General features: G+C 39.3%; 2 protein-coding genes across 3 annotated transcripts in view; one reads left to right on the forward strand and one right to left on the reverse strand.

Annotated features, from left to right (window-relative positions):
- Nucleotides 1-12,198, forward strand: part of grm3 (glutamate receptor, metabotropic 3) — a 65,885-nt gene extending 53,687 nt beyond the window's left edge. For both annotated transcript variants that reach the window (XM_077515729.1, XM_077515728.1), the window contains exons 8-14: nt 1,491-1,733; nt 1,824-2,013; nt 3,753-4,062; nt 4,134-4,327; nt 6,254-6,386; nt 7,166-7,346; nt 9,293-12,198. In XM_077515729.1, coding sequence (XP_077371855.1) covers nt 1,491-1,733; nt 1,824-2,013; nt 3,753-4,062; nt 4,134-4,327; nt 6,254-6,386; nt 7,166-7,346; nt 9,293-9,369 — 1,328 coding nt within the window. In that variant the 3' untranslated portion in view covers nt 9,370-12,198. The remainder of the gene's footprint in view (nt 1-1,490; nt 1,734-1,823; nt 2,014-3,752; nt 4,063-4,133; nt 4,328-6,253; nt 6,387-7,165; nt 7,347-9,292) is intronic.
- A 4,224-nt stretch (nt 12,199-16,422) lies between these two features.
- elapor2a (endosome-lysosome associated apoptosis and autophagy regulator family member 2a) overlaps nt 16,423-19,959 on the reverse strand; it is a 38,570-nt gene continuing 35,033 nt past the window's right edge. The window contains exons 19-22 of the mRNA XM_077515738.1: nt 19,602-19,728; nt 18,318-18,496; nt 17,924-18,095; nt 16,423-16,902 (exon numbers count right to left, since the gene is read on the reverse strand). Coding sequence (XP_077371864.1) covers nt 16,834-16,902; nt 17,924-18,095; nt 18,318-18,496; nt 19,602-19,728 — 547 coding nt within the window. The 3' untranslated portion in view covers nt 16,423-16,833. The remainder of the gene's footprint in view (nt 16,903-17,923; nt 18,096-18,317; nt 18,497-19,601; nt 19,729-19,959) is intronic.

The raw sequence follows: 19,959 nt of genomic DNA on the forward strand, positions 1-19,959 counted from the left end.
GAGGGCCCGAGCACCAGGCTTTGCCAAAGTTGCACCGTCTGCAAAGTTCGACAAAAAAAATAAAAATGAAATTTAGCCCCCGACACCAATTTGTCTGACTGGCATGGTATTCAATGGATTTGTCAGTCGTAACATGAAAAGTCTTAACGACCCATTCTCGGAACTAAAAAAGAAAAACATTCTGGAAAATTCTAGGCTGTCCTACTAGGGAATTTGCCTAAATGAGCCTCAATCAGAGGCTGATATCTGAAACAGTTAAGGTAACAATAAAGCGAATTTTCATTTTTTGTATTTTATTTTTTTATTTTTTTATTTTTTACCCATGCCATGCATCTGTCTTTGATGATGACTTCATTTTTTTTTTTTTTTTTGTATTTTAGTTGCACAAAATGTTTCAAACATACACATACCCAAGTTTCCGAGTTGTGAGAACTATTCAAGTTTCAACATGGCGGAGAGCGCCAAAGTATTTGTGAATGGCAAGAAATATTAACACTTATAAGGGTGTTATTGTCCCCTAGCAGGTTGTTTTAGAATCTACACAATTATGTAACATACACAATTTAATGTCCTGTCCTTTACAACTCATTATTTCCATAAAATTGTTCAGTTTTACGAGCAAAGAGTACATCAGCTGCTATGTGTATTTTTTTTTTTTTAGCTATAACAGTAAAAGCACATGAACAGAACTCTGTCGTAATTAGGAGTTTCCGAGTAGTAAGGTCCATCTTTCCGATAGCACGTGAAAGCAGCGACCAAGTATTTCTCCTATGCCATCCAATGTGGGAGGGCATGGCGTCCATGTTGGAAAGTTGGCCATTTTGGTGTGGAATGTATTGTACATTTTAGTAGCGGCTGTAAGGTCGGGAATATTTTTGCCTCTGACATTGGAAATTTGGTGGACAAGTTTATTGAATGCATGATAAAGGATTTCTAACTCCTATTCGAGAATTTACCCAAATAAGCCTTCGTCAAACAGAAAGTTGGCCATTTTGGTTTGAGGCAGTGAAATTTGTGTGCTAAATTGTGAAGCTTTTTTTTTTGTTTGTTTGTTTGTTTGTTTTCGGCCTCTTATTTGAACGGAACATGGTGTCAAAGTTTGACGATAATTTTGAGGAGTCATGAAAAAGGGAGGAGAACGAAGAAGTGAATAAAACTGAGCACCCTGTTGAAAGTGTAACTACATTTATTTTAGAGGTTCAGAACATAACAGCCAAAAACTAACTCAGTAACGTCACATGAAATGTACGTTAGAAAATATTAAATCAGTCTGACAAAAGTTTCTCTGGCTGAAATTCAGTGGAGATGTCTATGCACAAAAAAAGTCTCAGCGGCCCAAGCAAGAAATTGATAAGGAAGTTGTAAATTTCGGAATTCCAGGGCTCATACGTTGACAAGCTCCAACCAAAAATGTGCGAGGGACACAGTTTTAATTGTCTCATGGCGGGATTTTTTGCAATTGTCCACTCATCACTTCATTTCTTCTCCAGCCCCGTTCTCCCCCGCCGGCAGCGAGACGGCCGTCAAATTCGATTCCCAGGGCGACGGCGTGGGCCGCTACAACATCTTCAGCTACCAGCGCTCAGGCGAGCGCTACGCGTACGTGCCGGTCGGCGAATGGGCCGAGAGTCTGAGTCTTAATGGCGGTCTGATTCAGTGGCCCAGGGAGGCGGCGCCCACCTCGCAGTGCAGCGACCCTTGCGAGCGCAACGAGATGAAGAAAATGCAGGCTGGTGAGAGAGCCGACGCTTGCAGTTTCAACACACCTTATCAGACGGGGAGCAGATCAAATCCTATCATAACATATCATTTTTCCCTCCCAGGCGAGTACTGCTGCTGGATCTGCACCGCCTGCGAGCCTCATGAATACCTGGCCGACGAGTTCACGTGCTCGCCCTGCGCTCCGGGTCAGTGGCCCACCGACGACCTGACGTCATGCTACGAGCTCCCCGAGGATTACATCATGTGGGAAGACGCGTGGGCCATTGGGCCCATTACCATCGCCTGTGTGGGGTGAGTGATGCTTCCAGAAAATAATTACAGGGACTTCTGAGTGTCCCAACCAGCGTTATAATAGTTTTGTAATGTTCATTGTAGTTTTTTCTCTCTGTTAACCTTTTTTAAAGTGACAGTGTAATCTTTAGTGCCATTTAGTGGTGAACTAATAATAATAAATAACTAATTCATTTAATTTAAAAGCTCACTATTGAATTCAATAATATGCAAAAAAAAAAAAAAAAACTGTTCTATCACATTAACGTACATTTATATATATATATATATATATATATAAAAAATCATGGGTCTAGTAATGAGCTAATTAGCTATTTTACTTGGCTGTAGTCGCCGCCATCTTCCTGCTACGAATGCCCAAAGGATAATTTTATGAAAGTAGTTAGCCCTGGTGGTGCTTGCATCTCGTGTCGGACCCAATCATCGATTGCCGCTTACTTTCCACAACTGGGACCTAAAGGAGGTTGTCACTGAGTCCCATGATTCAGGCTTCCGTTGCTTGTCACCTTCAGCTTTGCTCTCCCAAGCTTTAACTAGCTTTTTTTTCCCCTAGCTTCTCCTGCTAGCTGCTCTTGTTAGCTGCTCTGGCAAAATCTGGCTCGCTCGGTCTGTCGGCGTCACTCGCTGAATTTCACACCGGCAGTTGCCGTCGCTCACTGAAATGCTCGTTTACTCACGCAAAAAAAGAATTGGTGGTAGGCTTGCAAAGTGTGGTCTCGCAGAGCCACCGTAGTGTGCATGCTTTGAAATGCATGCGCTTCAGCTGCATTCTATGATTATAGTGACATCTAGTGGTCAACTATTACACACTGCCACGTTAAACCAGTTCAGGGTGTGCCCCGCCTACTGCCTGAAGCCAGCTGGGATAGGCTCCAGCAACCCTGCGACCCTTGTGAGGAGTAAGCGATTAAGAAAATGGATTTTCTCAACTATATACTAATATATACAATATCAGTGTTTTTCCTGGCTCAAAGTGGTATCATCCTGACGATGGGCGACTACCGATACCAGGTATCGGTATCGGTGCCAATACCCGTCTTATTTTAAGGTATCGGTACTCATGGCGGTGACCGATACCATTATTTACCGCCCTCTTGTGGCCGTTTTACAATCAGGGACAAGAAATTAGAAATTATATGAATACGAAGTGGACGGCACAATGGTTGACTGGTTAGCTCGTCCGCCTCCCAGTTCTGAGGACTCGGGTTCCAGTCCAGGCTCCGGCCTTCCAGGGTGGAGTTTGCATGTTCTCCCCGTGCCCGCGTGGGTCTTCTCCTGGTACTCCGGTCTCCTCCCACATTCCAAAGACAAGCATGGCAGGTTAATTGGGCGCTCCGAATTGTTCCTAGGTATGCTTGTGTGTGTGGATGGTTGTTCATAAAAGTGGTATCAAACATCCCCAATCCTGACCATGCACCATAACGTGCATGTATTCTGTAAATTCAACAGACTCGCTTTCACTTTTTATAGTCAACATAATTCTATGTTTCAATAATAAGAATAATAGTTCCAATAAGAATATGACTATTATCTTGTTAAAGCATTCATTCATAATCAGTCACTTAGGCTGGAGGGGGTGAGCAAATAAGGTGGAGGTGGCCGCCTCTGAATTTTGTAAACAGGAAAAACCCTGGGTATACTTGGAAATATTTTTATTGTTATAATTATAATTCTTGTCTTGTGCACATTCCTGATTTAGAAATTGCATCCATAAACACTAACTGAATCTCGCCCATCAGCTTTGTGTGCACGGGCCTGGTGCTGTGGGTGTTGGTCCGCCACAATGACACGCCACTGGTGAAGGCGTCGGGCCGTGAGCTGTGCTACATCCTCCTCCTGGGCGTCTTCATGTCGTACGCCATGACCTTCCTTTTCCTGGCCAAGCCGTCGCCGGCCATCTGCGCACTGCGTCGTCTCGGCCTGGGCACGTCCTTCGCCGTCTGCTACTCGGCGCTGCTCACAAAGACCAACCGCATTGCCAGGATCTTCGGCGGCGTCAAGGACGGAGCGGGCGCTGCCAGGCCGCGCTTCATCAGCCCGTCTTCTCAGGTCAGCGGAGGCCACAACGTCCAACGTTCGATACTCAATCCGAACCGAGGTCCTCTTCCTTTGCGTCGCAGGTTTTCATCTGCCTGAGCCTGATTTCGGTGCAGTTGGTGATGGTGTCCGTGTGGCTGCTGCTGGAGGTACCGGGCACGCGGCGCTTCACGCTGCCCGAGCGCCGGCAGACGGTCATCCTCAAATGCAACGTGCGCGACGCCAGCATGCTGCTGTCGCTCAGCTACGACGTACTCCTGGTCATCCTGTGTACTGTGTAAGTGGCGGCCCTATTGTTTGTTCTTTACTTGTTTTTGGCAGCAGTACATAAAAAAAAAATTAAAAAAAAGTACCACCGTATTTTTCCGCATTATAAGGTGCACCGCATTGTAAGGCGCACCTTCACTGAATGACATATTTTTAAACCTTTTCCATATCTAAGGCACTACAGTAGAGGCTGGGGTTACGTTATGCATCCATTAGATGGTGCTGCGCTAAAGGGAATGTCGACAAAACAGTCAGATAGGTCAGTCAAACTTAATTAATAGATTACAAACCAGCTTTCTGACAACTCCATTCACTCCTAAAATGAATAAACAGCTGTTTTATTATTTTCTCTGAGGTAAAGTATTAGTATTAGCTAGCGATCCAAGATGGTGGTATCTTCTGTGCATGCACGTCACCGATCGTGCAGGGTCAACAATAGTGTCTTCACAGCGAGACCTGTTGCGGCTCAATATTGATCCATATATAAGGTGCACTGGATTATAAGGCGCATGGTCAGCTTTTGAAAAAATTGAAGGCTTTTAGGTGTGCCTTATAGTGCGGAAAATACGGTAATAGATATTTAGTCCGTAACAGAAGATTTTATTTAATTTGCCTGAAACTCGAAATAAACTAAATGAAAGTGCCCTTCAGCCACCTAGTGTCATGGATGTGCAATTACACTTTGATTTGAAAATGTGACATTTGATGACTTTCCGGAGGTGGCATATACACAAAATACGAATACAAATGAAGATATTTCAAAATGTAAAATCTTTGTTAAGGTGCTACAAAATGTGTGCACACAGAGGATGTTGCAGGTCAAATGTGACCCATGTTCACTAAAATAAATTTTTGATTTGCCAGATATCTGTTTTCTAACATATATAGGGCAGGGGTGTTCAAACCTTTTCATGTGAGGGCCACATACAGAAAATCAGAAGGACGCAAGCGCCACATAATGTTATGAAGAGAAATTGTGTTTAGTCCTAAAAATTGTACAAATAATGTATTTGTTTTTTTGCATATTTAGAAAAATGCTACAGCATATAAACCAATTTATTTGTAATATGGCAGTAGGGTTGTTATAGTTTTGGAATTTTTCATTTTGGTTAGTTTTTATTAGTTTTCAGGGTGGTTCTGTTAGTTTTTATTAGTTTAGTTCTTTAAAAAATGCTTAGTTTTAGTTTAGTTTGTTAGTTTCAGTATTAGTATAAGGTTTTTGTTAAAATATGTATTACTTATGCGCAATATTTAAAAAAAAAAACGCAATGTCATCTGAAGGTGCTTTTCTATTGGCTGCTGCTAGATGACGTCATTTTTGTGTGACTTTCAAACGTCATTATTTCGGTTTATATCAAAATAAATCTTCTAAAAATCACATTTAAAATCATCCCCAAAGGCTCATGCATTAAATTAATTACCAAAGACTAAAACCTAGGACATGTTTGCTATAATTATAGTTAGTTTTAGTTAGTTTTGTAAACATAAAATGTAGTTTCAGTTAGTTTTCGTTTTTTAAAAAGCATTTTCGTTTTTATTTTATTTCGGTAACAATATTGTTTTTTTTAATTTTAGTTTTAGTTTTTTTTTTCATTAGTTTTAGTTTACTTAAATAACCTTTAATGGCACCTGTTTTTCGATACCCTCCCTTCTTACTTTGACCATCTCCACACATTTTTGTTTGATTTTATTTGAACTGAGTCAAATGCCATTTTTAGCATATGTCGCGGGCCACTGAAAAATGGACGGCGGGCTGCAAATGGCCCCCGGGCCGTAGTTTGGACACCACTGATATAGGGAGACAAATAAAAAAGAAAAACAGAGACAGAAGAACAAATACTGACACAAAGTACAGCCCCTGGAAAAATCTACTTAAATACAGTAAATAAAAGTATTTGCCTTTTCCCGAATGTGAATATGATTTTCTCCCATGTAGATATGCCTTCAAGACCAGGAAGTGCCCCGAGAACTTCAACGAGGCAAAGTTTATTGGCTTCACCATGTACACCACCTGCATCATCTGGCTGGCCTTTCTGCCCATCTTCTACGTCACGTCCAGCGACTACAGAGTACTTACCACCTTTCACCAGACACAAACATAACATTCATTTCATAATTGTTATTTCTCATTCTCTAAACACAAAAATCATGAGCCGAATAGCCTTGTTAGTAATAGCCTCAGTCACTTTTTTAACAATTTCACAAAACAAAACAAAACAAAAACAAATTCAACAAACAAGCAATTATGATTATTTTTTTTTTGTAGATAGAGTATTTATTGGTCCTTTTGAACAAATAAATGTTTTTTTTGTTTTTTGTTGTTTTTTTTTAAATAAACTTCCACATATGAATTTTGATTTGTGTCATATTTGATACATCCGGTCACAATGCTTTAGATTTAGAACTGTCAAAAAATATGATAATAAACAGACATATCAAACATATTAGTATTTCCAAAAATCAGAAAGAAAATGTATAGATGTATATGTAATTGGGAAAGCCATCAGCTGGGTGATACTGCCCTCTAATGGATCATCTGTGTAATGCATGTGCCAGATCACATATATCAGCGTTTTAATGGGGAAAAAAATATATTATACTCATGAAATAGAGGGCTCAAAATGTCTTGTATTTAATGTGATACATTTGGCTTTATAGGGTCAAGAATCTACACAAACAAGTAAAAATACAATTTTGAGCAAACTCACTGCTATTTTATATTCATATTGTGGCAGTAAACGTTAACCAAGTCATAACTGGAAAAAGTAATTAGTTGGGTCAGTGCTATAAGTCAAGCTAGCACTGTGCTATCTAATTTTTGGTGACATCATGACGGGTGTGCTTTCAGGTTCAGACGACCACCATGTGCATCTCGGTGAGCCTGAGTGGCTTCGTGGTGCTGGGATGCATGTTTGCCCCCAAGGTTCACATCATCATGTTCCAGCCCCAGAAGAACGTCACCAGTCACAGGCTCAACCTAAACCGCTTCAGCGTCAGCGGCGCGGCTGCCTCCTCCTACGCCGCTCACGGTGAGATGTCAAACTCAAGGCTCGGTTTTAGTGTTTCAAATTCATGTTTCTTGCTTCATGAGATTTGTATTGACTTTTTGAACATATTCAAACAATTTGTTTTTTTTTCCACCAAATCCCATTTTAACAAATATTGATTGGTTGTATATAAACCCGGAATATGTAACTCTTAGTCCAAAAGAAAACATAGTTTTACCCAAGCCAATACTAGAAAAGATGACACATTGCTGATTAAGCACATCCATCCATCCATCCATCCATCCATCCATCCATCCATCCATTTTCTTGACCGCTTACTCCTCACAAGGGTCACGGGGGGTGCTGGAGCCTATCTTAGCTGGCTCTGGGCAGTAGGCGGGGGACACCCTGGACTGGTTGCCAGCCAATCGCAGATTAAGCATATCAACTCCTCTAAACATCTCTTACTGTATTTAGTGTGTCATTACCACACAGGCACTCTGGAGGGCGCACCAAAATATGACCGAGTGGAAATGATGCAATTTCCTTTGTCTTCTGTTTGTAAAAAGCTAACTAAACAGAAAATAATCAAACAGATGTGTTAACTGTGTAAAGAAAAACAATTATTAAAATGAAAAGAATAATTTTAAAGACTCACAAATAAACTGAATATTTGTCTGAAACCAACTCTCTGTTTTCTTGTTTTTTCTAGGAGCACAGTAGCCCCTAACCAAAAATTTTAGGGGTGCACATGAATCACAAATTCACTTGTGAAGTAAATAGCCACATTCCTACTTATTTTTACTATACAGTCTTCCCTCGCTATAACGCGGTTCACTTTTCGCGGTCTCGCTGTATCGCGGATTTCTTTTTAAGTGCAATTTTGCATTTTTTTTTACAGTAATATACCCATTTTATAAAATTTATGAAGGTTTGAACATTGTCAATGTTTGAACAAGAGAGAAATGTGAGAACATGTAAATGCCTCAATGAGAAAAGTGTATAAATTGTGCGGTCGGGGATTTTAGAGCCTTAAAACATTTATAAGAGTTGTAAAACATAAAGCTAACTACTTCGCGGATTTCATTTATTGCGGGTATTTTTTGGAACCTAACCCCAGCGGAAAACGAGGGAACACTGTACAGTATTATTATTACACTATATAGTATTATAGTATTGATAGTTGGGCGTAATTGGAGCCGAAGTTTGTCAACAACAACAAAAATATATCAGTAATTAATAACAACAACAGCAAATGTACTGGCGACATGCACAAGTAGATGACAATTTTTATTGCACAGTCTCAAATTTTCGGGGCAAAATGCCAGCATTTTGGGGCAGTCTGGAGCTCCGTTAGGAGGGATAAAAGGTACATACTAAGGGTGTCATGCGATTAAATTTTAATCGTAATTAATCGCATGACTTCAGTAGTTAATTCACAATTAATTGCAAATTTCATTTCTGTTCTAAATGTGCAGTAATATGTCCAATATTTTTTTATTTTTTTTGTAAGTTTTCATACTTGTAATCATAAAAGTGGAAACAAACGTTAAACTAATAGAATTATAGCTGCATCTTTTCGTCATTGATACAGTAATTTCATTTTAAAAAAATCATAAAATTGAATTAAAATTAAAAAGATGTACTGTACTGTACTACAAGTAAGGTCATTAATCGTGCATTTAAAAAAGAATCAGTGGCGTTAAGGAACTTTAACTCAAAATGAATGCACTAATTTTGACACACCTATTACATACCATAGCTTTATGTATTTGTGTGACATAATTTGACTTTTGATTTCACATTTAAATGTGGAGAATATTTACCACTGGGGTGTCAAACTCTTTTCCATCGCAAACCGCATTGCAGTCATGCCTTATAGAATAATAATAACTGGGGTGAAAAGAAAAAAAAAATGCTGTAATTATTACCAATCAGGCCATAGATGTTATTAAAAAGCTTGTTTTTTTTGTTTTGTTTTTTTGCAGCTTCCGTCAGCGCCCACTACGTCCCGACTGTGTGCAACGGGAGAGAGATTGTCGACTCGACCACTTCATCTCTGTGACCGCGTACCCCACCGTCCCGACGCCCTGCGACTGTTAGCCCCGCCCACCCAGGCCCTACCAGCCAATGAGGTTTCATTGGCATACCTAATGTTGCAGCCTCCGTAACTGTCCGGTCCGAGCAGTGTAGAAAGTGTGTAACTATAATTAAATTATTTTCTAAAAGGCTTGTAAATATGTGGAATGGACATTGTTGTAAGTAGACTATCAAAAAGGACAAAAAACATTTTTAGGAAGATCTTTTGGAGCCTTTTGATTTTTTGATAGCTTTGTTATTATGATGTAAATAGGTTCATGATGGTGGTAAGGAAGCAGACCCTTGCAATAGCCCACTGACTTTTTATTATTGTTATGATGATTCTACTCATGGTCTTTTTGTAGGTTCTTGTTGTAATAATGATAATAATACTCCAATGTATACATTTCTAGTGTGTACCTTTCTTGTGTAGTATGGCCCACGGTTGAAACAGCACAATGTGTGGGACAGTATTTGGACAGGACTGAATGTGAGCGCAATGGACAACATGTACAAAAAAAACAAAACAACAAAAAAGTACATTACATCTTCATGTATTATGTTGATTTTGATACTTTTTGTTTTTGTTTTTATACTGGAGGCTATAAAAGAAGTCCAATCATAGAATCCCTTTATTCAAATGGCCATAGTTATATGTGTGTGTTCACCCCAAGCAATAGAAATAGGAAGAAAAGAAAATAATAGAAGTGGTGAGATTATGCGAACAATATGAACAAAAATCTGAAATATGAGAATGAACCCGTGAATTAAGTCTCCAAAACAAGCATACATTCATTCATTCATTCTCCAAACACTGTAGGGTGGCAGGGGTGGTGGAGCCTATCCCAGATGTCTTTGGGCGAAAGGCACACTGTGGGCTGGTCGCCAGCCAATTACAGACAAACAAAACAACAAACACAATTTGACAAGAAAGAGGTTGAACTATTATGAGAATATACTTAAAATAATACAAGAAAAGTAGAAAAGTTTTATTTTTTATTATTATTATTTTTTTTTCAAAAATTAACTGGGGTGGTTTAGAATATGACCAAAAAAGTAGCAATATTTTGAGAATTAAGCAACAAGTACGTGACATTCTTTATTTCAAGAGAAGACAATCAGCAAAAACAATAAAAACCTAATTGTCATGAGAAGAAAATGTGAACTCCTCAACAAAGCGGCAAGATTATGAGCCGTTTTGAGAAAAAAAAATATTTTTTTAAATATTGTGAGGTTGAACTGGCACACAAAATCATTATTTCGCTATTTATAATGTAGACAGCGAATACCAAATCAACTCGAACGTTGAGACACACCTTGGGGGAGGGGGAGGGAGTTCTACGAGAATAAAGTTATAATATTAAGAGGGGACAAAACGGCAATGTTACTGGAATAAAGTCAAAATTAACATAGAAGCAATCACATGAAATCACAATCACATTAAAAAAAAAAAGATAACTTTTTTCAAATGTTAAATTTTATGAAAGTTGCAATATGAGAAAATAGCAAAAAGTAGGAGTGAACTCTAATGGCACTTTTAACTGAGGGACTGTCATCCTCTTCATAGGTGGATCCTGCTCAGTTTCATCGAGCTGAACAGAAAAAAACCAACTGGGGTAAGGGGGAAAATATTTGGTGAAATAAGTCCAAAGATTCATGAACTCCATCAATATTGCGCTGGGTGCACTGGCAGCCAAGCTAAAGCACTGCTTACTTTCAAAGTCTTCTATCCGTCTCTGAAACTCACCTTTTGGTAGGAAAAGTGCAGCCTGGACTGCCCCCAAATGTCAAAATTGGAACCAGACCTTCATCTAGACCAGTGGTTCTTAAACTTGTTGGAAGTACTGAATCCCACCAGTTACCGATGTGCATTCACCAAACCTTTCTTTATTAAAAGAAAATGTTTTTTTCCTCTTTTTTTTTTTTTCAAAATTCAAGACATAGGTACAGAATAATGTTTATTGGCGAACAAAAGGAGAATCAAATCTGGTTCTCTTCACCTTGAATTCAGAAAGTGTGTTCTTGTATTCCCAACTAAATGCATCTTCGGGAAGTGTTCCTTTAATTTTGCAACTTGGCATTCCAAATCAGAATGAGTGAGGACCATCACTCAACTCAACTCTATATTTATAGACCACATTAAAAAAATGTCACATTTTTCTCAAGATGTAACCCAGGGGCAGCAAATACAATGAAAACAACAGAGGCCCCAGAATTGACCCTTGTGGAACACCGTACATTCCATGATACATGCAAATTCACAATGCACATATTCATCTGACCCCTACATTCTTTTGCTCGATGTAGAATGATGGGATTATGATAATAAAGAAACCACACGGCAGGGCATCACAACAGCCACAAGTCGACTACTGAGCGCACCCAATTCCCTGCAGCACAGATAGACCATGTAATGTAGCGTGATCAGTGATCACCTCTGCCGAACCCCTTAGACTGACTCACTGAACCCAGATTACGAACCACTGATTTAGACCAGTTAGTCAACATTTATAAAAATGGAGTACAAAACTGCTGTTTTGAGCGGCTCCATTGAAATAAAAGTTGTGCTTGGATGAAAAAGTGGTGACAGTGAAACAGATGTATGCTGGCTGCTCTTTCTTCTTTTTCTGATTTGTCTCCTTGCGTGTCTGTGATGTTTTCAATATGGCAATGTGCCTTATTATGTATGTGTGATAGCGCTCGGGTGAAGATTGTAAAAGGTCACTTTTTCAACATTTCAAACCCAACAAAAAGTGATCCACACCGTTTAGCATTTTCCTTCTCCCTTGTCCATCTTGCAATTAAAAGCACATCAAGCGTTGACGAGATTATCGTCCATGTTTGCCTCGAGATTATTGAAGTGTGCGGTGTGTAGCAGCGTGTGTCAAATGGGCGCTGGATGGAGCAGCTGGACTGTACAGGAGCGACCTCACACAACACAACAACAAAAATTCAACGCAAACACTGTACAACAAAGAACACAATACAAATATAGCACAAACGCACCACAAATATAAAACATGAGCACACCAGCAGATAAATTAAACACAAGTTACAGGCACGAGACAAAAACAACTCAGAACAAAACATAAACTCAACACAACAGCACAAAACCATACAAATGGGAACGTAGTTACGAGTAAACAAACTGTCATTGTGCACAGGTGTGTTTGGCTGTTTGTGTGCTAAAGTGTGTGCGTCTGTATCCGCATGCAAATTCGTGTGCGCGCGCAATTTGGTGCTGCCAGATTATGGAAAGCACTTCCACAAGTCGTGGCGCTTGTGTAAGCACAAAGCATCACACACACACACGAGCAGGCTTTGTTAGCGCAAGGCTCAGCCATTCCTTCCCACAAAGCGCATGGATGGCGAGGTTGCTATGGGCGACCGCATCCGGCATGTCTATTTGGAGAAGACAGAATAAAATGGGGGACGTTTAGGGTGGGTGGAGGTGTTGTCTCGCCTCATGACTGGTTGATGAGATTTTGGCTCGGCCATCAGAGAAATCCTAATGGGACACTTAACCCCTGTTACGTGCTCAATGAGTGGGCCGAATGCTCTCACACTCTTAGCTGATCCCCACTCCCCCCACACAACCTCTCGCTCCGAAACGAGCGAGAGAAAGACTTGGACGCCTTTGAGGGTGCTGGGAGAGTTTTGTTTTTTTCTTTTTAAGGGAACATTTAGGCATGGAGAAAGGGAATATTGGAACAAATAAGTGGGACTCATGATCGTGATCGTGAAACTCTATGGGTGCAAGTCCAACAAGATTTAAAAATTAATAAGTTGCAAAAAAATATTAGATTCAGTTCATATGATTTTAAAATTTTACAAGAATGAAATCTTGAAAAATATTGGAAAAGTAAATTGTGAGCAGAATAAAGTCCAAGTTTCAAGATTTTTGACGCGAGAATTTTTCAAAACTTTTCTTTTTTTTTTTCAAAGACAGTGTCACGATGTGGCGGTGTTGGAGGCAGGACCCAAATGCAGGGGGCAACAAAAACAGGGGAAGGCAGGGATGCAAGTAAAAAAAGGGGATTTAATTAACAAAAAATGTAAACAAGGGACTATGGAAAAAATTAACAAGATCAAAAACAAACACAAGGCATGGCATGGAAAACAGGGACATGAACATGAACAGGCACATTGACAATGACTAGACACAGCTGGGCAAGACACAAGTGGCAAGGGAAGCTGATTGGTGGATACACTGGGAAGGGAAGAAACACTCAGGTGGACGTGGTTTGACATAACGGGACAAGGGAAGAAACAAGGAACACATGACAAACAACCAAAAACACCAAAAGAAAACAAAATCCCACCCCCCACAAAACCAAAACATGACAGACAGAATGTTAATTTACCCCTGGGCATTATCTTATTTTGAAATGACTTGGTCAGAACCATCAAAAAACCGAAAACGGGTCACAATAATGCCTAAGGGTTTAATTGGGTGACAACTGTTTAAAAAAAAAAAAAAAAAGGTATGGCAATACTAAGGTTGAAACATGAAAATTAGACATATTGCGGCAATAAAATCTAAATATCATAATAATAAAGTCCAAAATTAAAAAAATGTTTGATATAATACATTTTATTTAGGAAAATTCTGTGGAATAATATTGAATGTTGCCAGTAATGCAAGTATATATAAGTATGTATGTATATATACTGTAAGTAATTATAAGTATCGATCACCGCCCAAAAAAGAAGTCGAATGTGTGAAGTGACTCTCAATATTGCAGCTAAATTGTCGAAAAAATACTGACTGGTGAGAGTACATGGAAAAATCTGTTTCCTCAGCAACATTGGCATCCCCTCACTATCCCTTTATTCACACGCACACACATACAGAAGCTCTTTTGAGAGTGCTTGTGTTGGAAGATGCCAGTGGCTGGCTCTAATCTGTTTCCTAAGTGACACCACTCCAATTAAAGCAGTTGCTGGCGAGCTGGCCGTCCGAGGACTAAAGCTCTCTCCACTTTGCAAGACTCCCACAACAAGGAACTGGAGCTTTTTTTTTTATTTTATTTATTTTATTATTATTTTTTTAAAGGCAAGAAACTCCTAAACAAATATTTACTCAATAAAAACATCAATAATGTGAGACAAAGTGACTAGAATAAAAAATTGTTAGCCTCATAGCATAGGCGATTTGAATGTCATTTTTAAAACTTACTTTTACGGTATTGATTTAAAAAACAAACACAAGTGTCTTTCCTCAAAAGAAAAAAAGTTTAATTAAATAGTCTGAGAATTATGGAAATGGCATTAAAATCATAAAGTCAGAATGGTAGATTGCATATTGTTAATCCATATCAGAATATTGAGATGGAACAAAAAAAAATCAGATTAGGCTACTATAGAATAAAATTAAATATAAAATAGAATTGTTATGAAAATAAAGCACTATAGCCTACTGTGAAAACAAATGTGATACATTACTAAAACTTTGTCAAAATATATGTTAAGTAACATTCCTTAAAAAATAATAAGAATTAAAAAAAAAAAAGCAGCAGTAGCCAGAAAGTTACAAAGTAGATGTAAAATGATGAATGCACTTGGTTTTCAGAAATTATTATTTTTTTTTCTGACAATCATATTCGCGGGCCGGCCAGGTTCCTATTCCCCAGAATCCCAACGAATATTGGGGGCCCACTTGGCTTTGGAAGGTTGCCTCTGTTGCAGGGTTTTAGCCGTAAAGGCTGGTTATCTCTGGTAAGAGCGGCCTCTGCTGGTAGATGGGATCATTACATGAACATTCGTCTGTGCACTTTAGTATTTGTGCAACATGCCAGCCTTACAGCCTAACTAATGAGGTTTGGAAATCAATGGACCTGATTGTTCCGCCTCCCAGTTCTGAGGACTCGAGTTCGAGTCCAGGCTCGAGTTTGCATGTTCTACCCGCCGTCCCTGCGTGGGTCTTCTCCGGGCACTCCGGTCTCCTCCCACATTCCAAAGACATGCATGGCAGGCTAATTGGGTGCTCCGAATTGTCACTAGGTGTGCTTGTTAGTGTGGATGGTTGTTCGTCTCTGTGTGCCCTGCGATTGGCTGGCAACCAATCCAGGGTGTACCCCGCCTACTGCCCAAAGCCATCTTTTTAAGAAATACATAGGTGTTCATTTTGCATTTAACCTCAATAAACCCTGTTTTTTTTTTAAATATCGGTAGAGAATTTTGAATCTGATCATTTTTAATGCAATTTTTTCATTGGTTTAAAAATTATGCATTTATATTCCACAAATTACATACTACAACTTTTAATACATAAATCATTGTTGCAGCTACATTTTAAACGAAAAATTTACGTAGTGTGTTTTAAATGGGAACGTTCAATACCACTATTTCTACTAACTCATGAGTAGTCATCAATACTGATACCAAGTTCAGATATCACTAGTACATAAAATTCCCCCCAAAAAACTACAAAATACTTTTAATATACATTTTTTTTCCCCTTCGAATTCTATGAAATTAATGGCAATTTTCTATTCTTCTATAATTTCTAGTTCCTGATAGTAAAACAGCCATAAATGGGCGGCCGATACTAGTTTTGGCCATCGTTGTGAGCACCAGTACCTTAAAATAAGGCTGGTTCAGTACTCTCCCATGCACCCTTAGCTCTAAATATGCATTTACATTTTTTAACACATAAATTACATACTTATAGATTTATTCTAAGAATACGAACAAGTAAAAAATAAACTAAAAAAAAAAAAAACTATTTTCTCCAATTTTTTTCCTTATTAAAAATACTTCCGGTAATTACAGGGAGGGTAAGACTAAAATGCAAAAAATCCCATCTTTAATTATATCATACTTTAAAAGATGTTTAACTAAAATACATACATTGTTTACTTAGAAATGTTTAAATACTGAACATACAATTTTTTTTAAGTTTTACCTGTCATTAAAAATTTCAAACTACATTCTACAAAGTTTCAATTATATATATATATATATATATATATATATATATATATATAATAACACATAACACACATAGACAAAGACGATAAAAAACAACCAACTGTGGTGCACTTATAGATAAATAAGTCATAATTTATTTGAAGTACACAACCTCAACGTCCACCTCTCTATACAACAATTGGAGTCAAACAAAAATGATACACACAGATAACGAGTGGCTGCAGATGAGGCGGGGAAGGGGACTACGAGGGGGGGATTTGCACACAAAATGATCACCTCGTAGCTAACTCAACGAAATAAAGAAAATCACAAAATGACATAGCTCTCTGGCTTACCCTGAGCTCTCACACACTCGTACCCACCGAAGGCCACCGTGTGTACATGTGTATGCATGTGTGTATGCGTGTGTGCGTATGTTGCGCGTCTAGCAAAGCTCAAAGGTGGGTGACTGGTTTAAAGGGGTCTTCACCAGTGGACAATCTCCTGAGGACCTCTCCCTGTTTGTTTCTCCGTAGCTTTAACTCCACACCAATGCTTTGGATTGAGATGAGTTTAGCTGCATGTCTTCATAGTTTTCCCCATTTTTCTGCAAAAAACGAAAAAACAAAACAAAAACAAAAAAAACAATTTAAAAAAAAAAAGTATATAATATATAGTAATAATAATTTAAAGAAATTATATATATATATATATATATATATATATATATATATATATATATATATATATATATAATTCAACATAGCTTTTTAAGTACACACTGTATTTTGTTGCTATAACAACAAAAGCACATGAACAGAATTCAGTCATAATTTGGAGTGTCCGAGTGGTTAGGTCTTTCCCATAGCACGTGAAGGCAGGGTAAGACCAAGATTGCATCTAACAATTAGTGATGCACGATAATATCGGTGGCCGATAATTATAGGCACTTATCGACCATTTTGACGTCAAACAGATAAACCAGATAATGGAGAAATCTTCCGATAATTATAAGCAATTTGATTTCATACAGATAAACCAGATAATAAAGAAATCTATCAATAATTATGGACATGCCACGTTGGTCCATCTGTTGTGTTTGTGGCTCATATCAATAAAATTCAGCTTCATGGTGCTTTACATACAATGAAACATTGTGCAAAGTTTATACAACGTTTCAATGTATTTGTTAGACTTATAGTAGCACTTGAAAGCATATTTGTATTCAAATTAATTTTGCAAACAATTATCGGCTTACTTATCGGTTATTGACATCGGCACCTCTAAATTATTGGTTTATCGGTATCGGTTGAAAATAGCATTATCGTGCATCCGTACTAACAATTGATTACGTCATGGAGCTTCGACTGTCATCAGCAGGTTATAACAGAGACTGGAAAAGCCACAGAAAAGCACACGTGGACAACCGTGCAAATGTTCACCTGTTGGGAATTTTGCTGCAAAGCACATTTTGCCAAAAGTACTGCAACATTCAACAGCGCAATATCACAAGATTAGAAAAGGTTAATTCTCCTATACAGATTACGGGGTATAATTATAATGAATGTATGACAATAAACAATATCCCAAACTTTTTACAATAGGTGTATGTATACGTGGAGCTTCACCTTGGACGCTATGGCTTTGAGTTTTCTGAGCAGTGAGGGTTTGGAGTAGACCACGTCGTCGTCCATGTCACCCTCGTTCTCACCCTCCATGACGGCGCAGCTGTCGGCACCCGGCAGCTCGCACTCCTTGCTGTTGGCGGACATGACCAGGCGCGAGTACTTATACTCCAACCTGCCGTGCAGAAGTCAACATGGGGAATAAACACGAGTCATCACAAATCCAGGAAAAGGATGAAGCAGGAGGGACGTACTCAGAGGATTAAAAAAAAAAAAAGTCTGCGAGTGGTGAGAGAACTGGCAAAGCAAGTCACTTCATTAGGTACAATCTAATCGAAGGCCCGATGAATACATAATGGTCGTGTAGATGTGTGCGAGCATTAGACAGATGGTGTACCGCTTGTTCTTCTTCCAGAAGTAGCAAGTGAGCGATGCTAGCAGCACGGCGATGAAGGCGCCCAATCCGGCGCAAAGTCGCACCCAGAGGTCCATCCCTTCGCAAGGGTGCGTCTCCTTGTCGGGCAAGCTCACGCCTCCCATGCACACCTTGGGCTCCGTCCAAACGTACAACAGATCCTGCACACAAATACACATCAAGCGCTCAAGTCTGTCCCTTCATCTTCACACATTATGAAAGCAAAGAAACAAAAGTTGCCTTTTTAATTACTTGTACACAAAATCTAACTCAAACCCAAATCAACTTTACCCATGGGAATTAGAGAAAATGCTATTAATCCGTTACACAATGTGAAAAATAGTACTATAAAATTTCATACAGTATGAAAATATGTAGTAATAATATACATAAAAACACACAAGCAAGTGAATGTTTTGTGAGCGGACTATTTTCTTCTTCCATCTGAATGTTGCTAGACTGCAACCATCCAATTCATCTAAAACCACACATTTTCTCCGCCCATGACCTCGGCCGCATGAAGATCTGTTACCCTCAAATGGTGACTGGAATACATCAACCTTCATGTCAAAGCAAAAAACAGAGAGAGGCTTGTTGATGAAATGCTGCCTTCACGAGTGAAAATACAATTCAAGCTCTGACTGTCTGTCTGGTAGTGGCGACTCGCCTCACCCCGAGCTCCGCCCCTGGTTGTCACTCTAAAAAAGGTTGTACTTGGCATTGACCCCACAGTAGAGGTGAGCCTTTAAAGGGGCGGTCTGCCGGATTCACTCAGGAAAATGCACTTTTTAAATACAGGATGTACACACTAACTTTCTCTCAGTCTACACATCTGTGTTTTTGTTAATTTTTTGTGGTGATTTCGTCGTAACCAGCCAGCCCCCCCCCCCGCCTGTATTTTGCCATTTTGTGTTTGTTTTGTAAACAGCTGGACGTTTCTGTGGAAAGACAGTGTTTACAACCCTCCAGCCAATCGCAGAGCGGGGGTTGGCGTGTCGCAAACGGGGCCGGTCGAACGTGACGTGACGTCACTCCCGTGGCAACTTGAAAGCACGCACGGATAATAATTTTTTTTTTCCACTCACTCACTCACAGAAGCTTACGTGTGTGAATGAGTGAGTGAAGAAAAAAAAAATCCGTGCGCGCTTTCAAATTTCCGCGGGAGTGACGTCACGCAGCCGGATAACACTCCAAAACTGGATGGATGGAGTGTAAAATAATGTCTAGAAAAAAAAAAAAAAAAAAAAAAAAAAAAAGACCACAAACCATTTGTCCTGCTTTGCAGGCTCCCTCTATGCGGTGGTAGTCACTCGGGGTGCACGTGGGGCACGCCCCGGAGCTCTCCCACAGGAAATGAAAGGTGCAGCCGTCGCACGTTCCCGCGGGACACGTACTGCAACAGATGTGGAGCATAAGTAAGGGTTGCAGACGGGTGGAACATTTACGGTACTTTTACAGAAAGCTCTGGTAAATTGCCGGAAATCTTCCAAGATTCAATATGTTCTATTGGAAATAACTGGGAATTGAGGGTCATTTTTTAACCCATAGAATCCCATAAATTAATTGAAAAATCCTGGAATTTTGCAACCCTCGGTATCTTTTCTGAGCATAACATCAGGAACCC

Source organism: Festucalex cinctus, chromosome 3 (genome assembly GCF_051991245.1).
Source record: "Festucalex cinctus isolate MCC-2025b chromosome 3, RoL_Fcin_1.0, whole genome shotgun sequence".
NCBI classification, from domain to species: Eukaryota; Metazoa; Chordata; class Actinopteri; order Syngnathiformes; family Syngnathidae; genus Festucalex; species Festucalex cinctus.